This window comes from Branchiostoma floridae, chromosome 6, assembly GCF_000003815.2.
Source record: "Branchiostoma floridae strain S238N-H82 chromosome 6, Bfl_VNyyK, whole genome shotgun sequence".
NCBI classification, from domain to species: Eukaryota; Metazoa; Chordata; class Leptocardii; order Amphioxiformes; family Branchiostomatidae; genus Branchiostoma; species Branchiostoma floridae.
Window position 1 is genome coordinate 10,525,337 of NC_049984.1, and position 3,123 is coordinate 10,528,459.

Consider the following 3,123-nt stretch of genomic DNA (forward strand, 5'->3'; position numbering starts at 1 on the left):
AGTTCTCACGATAAACGACAGTTCAAAACGACAGAACGACCCACAAGAGACCATGTCCAAGTCGATAGAGCTTCTGGTATTTTTTGTTCCGGTACCCGTGAGGTACTGCTAGTAGTAGTCAAAAAGGCCGACAGCTATTTGAGTGGATACTGTCCACACACCATATTGGACTCATCAGAGGCAATGTTTAATACGTCAGATACTCTTGAGAGCAAGACAACTTCATGTAAATCAGATGACGAACGAAGAAACACTTTCCCAACATCTTTTTACATGAAATGAAAAAAAAAAAACAATGAATGGAAAATATATTAAAGAAGAAAAAAAGACCATCTACTATTATTTGATCGATGTTCTCGTCGTTCAAATATCATTCGCAGATTGTACTTGAAAGTTAAAGAGTCCCAAGAGTCCCTGCAATGTCTTCCTTTTTTATACCACGTCTTTCCTGTTTGGATATTCACATGTCAACCGAAGGATAACACAGGATCACACAGAGATCGAAGAAGTTTGCTCGAGGTTCTAAGATGTCTGAGTTTTGCAATTTAGCTGTCTGCCGTGTATCCTTTGTTTGCTAAATAGAATTTTGTAATACGTTCCCCATTGTGTATACAGGCTGTTCTTTACTGACGATTGCTAAAAAACAATGGGTCTCTTTTATCCCTACAGCCCATAGGACCGCCCACTCTACCTTCAAAGGCCCGAAGCCCATGATTAAAGCAAACCACTAATCAGCGCCATAGGAAGATACAGAAGAAAGTAGACAAACTCACAAACCACTTCATTAGGAGTGAAAACGTTCATTATGGGACTTGTTTATCTTCCAAAGCTGTCCTCATGTGGCTGAAAACTGCTTCTTCCTGTCCACAGTGAAAGAAAAGTAGTGGCAGCTGTTTAGGCTCTCTTCAAACTTCCAGATTGACAGGTCGAAGTGAAGCGGTGCGTTACCGCAAACACAGCATTTGGACGGTCCCATTTGATGCATGTTAATGGTTGGTCCGTCACAGCCGCCCTCTAGGTCGTCATCTGTATAGAATTTAAAAACCCCTTGGATTCATTTTTTTTTAATCGTTGAAAATACCATGAAAATCTTAATTGTTTGCAGGTTATTTTTCTAGATATGCATATGATATATGGCAGTAATGCTCACCCTACATAGCTGTTCTCCTTGTGGTTTACTGATACATGTACTTATGACTCATAAGGAAATCAGTATGCTCTAGGGAATACCTGTCACTTCCTTAGCCCACCTCATTCAATCTGGCCTTTGTGTCATCAAGGATTTTTTTAACCTCCTTGGTGTCATGGACTATACCAACACAGACAACAAGGGGATGTCCTAGAAACAGCAATAACACCCCTGGGCAATCTTGCAACAATGGAAAATCTACCAAATTCCTAAATCAAATGGCACTTTTGGAGCAGATGTGTTGATTTGTATGATTTTTACTATTTTGTCCGGGGTACTAATAATGCTACTGTTGTACATCCCAATAATAGAATCAGCCATTGATGGCTACCTGTATTCCAATTACATGAACTGTATCTCTCCAAGGGAGTTAAAAATGAGGGAATCTAACATTTCAATGTTGCATGAATAAAGGAAAAAATCTTGGTCCCCCATCAGCTGTTTAATGGAAAAGCCCTGCTTGCCTTTGTTACTGTCTTATTTGCATATTCTGAGGCCTGGTTCAGGAACAGGTGAGAACTGCTTGCTGATGAACCCTGGGATGGCCCTGAAGGATTTCACCTTACTAAAAAACCGGAGGCACTCAAAAGGAGCAGATCATGGTATCATAGATATGCTGACATTGGCTGACCACAGGATATATACACATAAAGGGACACAGGATGTGGGATTATATAGGTGAAGAGAGAGACAAAACAAAGGATAAACTTACATGGATGAGACTATCTAGTCAAAATATCGAGGGAATCTCAACCTCCATCATTAGATATGCTTTACGTAAACATTTACATCTAGAAATAGCCTCCCATGACAAAATATTTTGCATGCTGGTTTTCTATGAGTATGCCATGTTAGAACTTACAGCCAAAAAGGAGTGCATTGTTACCTTTGCTGATCAATGTCATGTAAGGACAGACAATAATAGTACCTTAGCAAATCTCACCGAACTATTATCATCATTATGGTGACGTGACATTCTAACAAAAGCTTTATACATGAGACTGGAGACCCATTAAATGTGCTACTACTCCAAGCACAAAGTCAAAGTAACTTCGTGACATGGCTGGTTCCATATTGGAAGCTACATGTAGACCCAGATACTTCCGGCATTTTACAATATATACAAAGGAACGAGAAGCAAGAAGTGGAAACTACTTCAGGTATGTTTACAATTGCTATTTATTTCAATTGTGGCAGTATAGGCTACTTTCATTCTCTAGGAGGAATATTTCAATCAGCTTTGTCTCTCAAAGGACATTGTTTTAAAACAAATTTAACATACTTTCATGATCACCTGGATGCATAGAGATTCTGAATTAAGTAATCCTGTAAGTCCAGAAGGTTTTTCTTTGCTATTTGATGAAATTCCTTCCTTGCGATGTCAGAGGGTGCAGTATACAGTACAGACAGCACAGGCAGGCATCTTGTCTTCTGTCTTCACTAGTAGGGCTTCTTCGTGTGAAGTCTGAGTCTGGTCCGCACAGATGAAGAAGCCTGTTACAAGATGTTTGAGACAAGACACTATGTTAGCCATTGTTCAATACACATAGAGTAGAGTAGAGTAGAGTAGAGTTCTTCTGGCACAGGTATACATTTTCACTAGAATGCAATAAATAAACATAGTCTTCAAGGTATACATTTTTTCTTTGTAGTTGTTTGAATGTTTTTGATAAAGCAAAAGTTGATCCTCTGTCCTTTCCAAGAAAAATGCTTAGGTAATTCTAACAACATTTTATTGCATCTAGTTACAGAATAAGACAGACACTTATTAGAGACTGTAGTAATACAGTACAGATTTACACAAAAGAGATATCAGTTTCAACATTCTCTCGTACTACTCTGTGCATTGGCAAAACATGAGGAAGAATCCCATAGAAGTGACAATCTATGTGATATTGGTCATACTACACACAATGTCAGCATCAACCCCTCTG

The 3,123-nt window shown here is 38.9% G+C and overlaps 1 protein-coding gene across 2 annotated transcripts in view; it reads right to left on the reverse strand.

Annotated features, from left to right (window-relative positions):
* Nucleotides 1-2,352: 2,352 nt before the first annotated feature.
* LOC118417694 (WD repeat-containing protein 89-like) overlaps nucleotides 2,353-3,123 on the reverse strand; it is a 38,778-nt gene continuing 38,007 nt past the window's right edge. For both annotated transcript variants that reach the window (XM_035823357.1, XM_035823358.1), the window contains exon 15: nucleotides 2,353-2,683. In XM_035823357.1, the coding sequence (XP_035679250.1) occupies nucleotides 2,630-2,683 (54 nt within the window). In that variant the 3' untranslated portion in view covers nucleotides 2,353-2,629. The remainder of the gene's footprint in view (nucleotides 2,684-3,123) is intronic.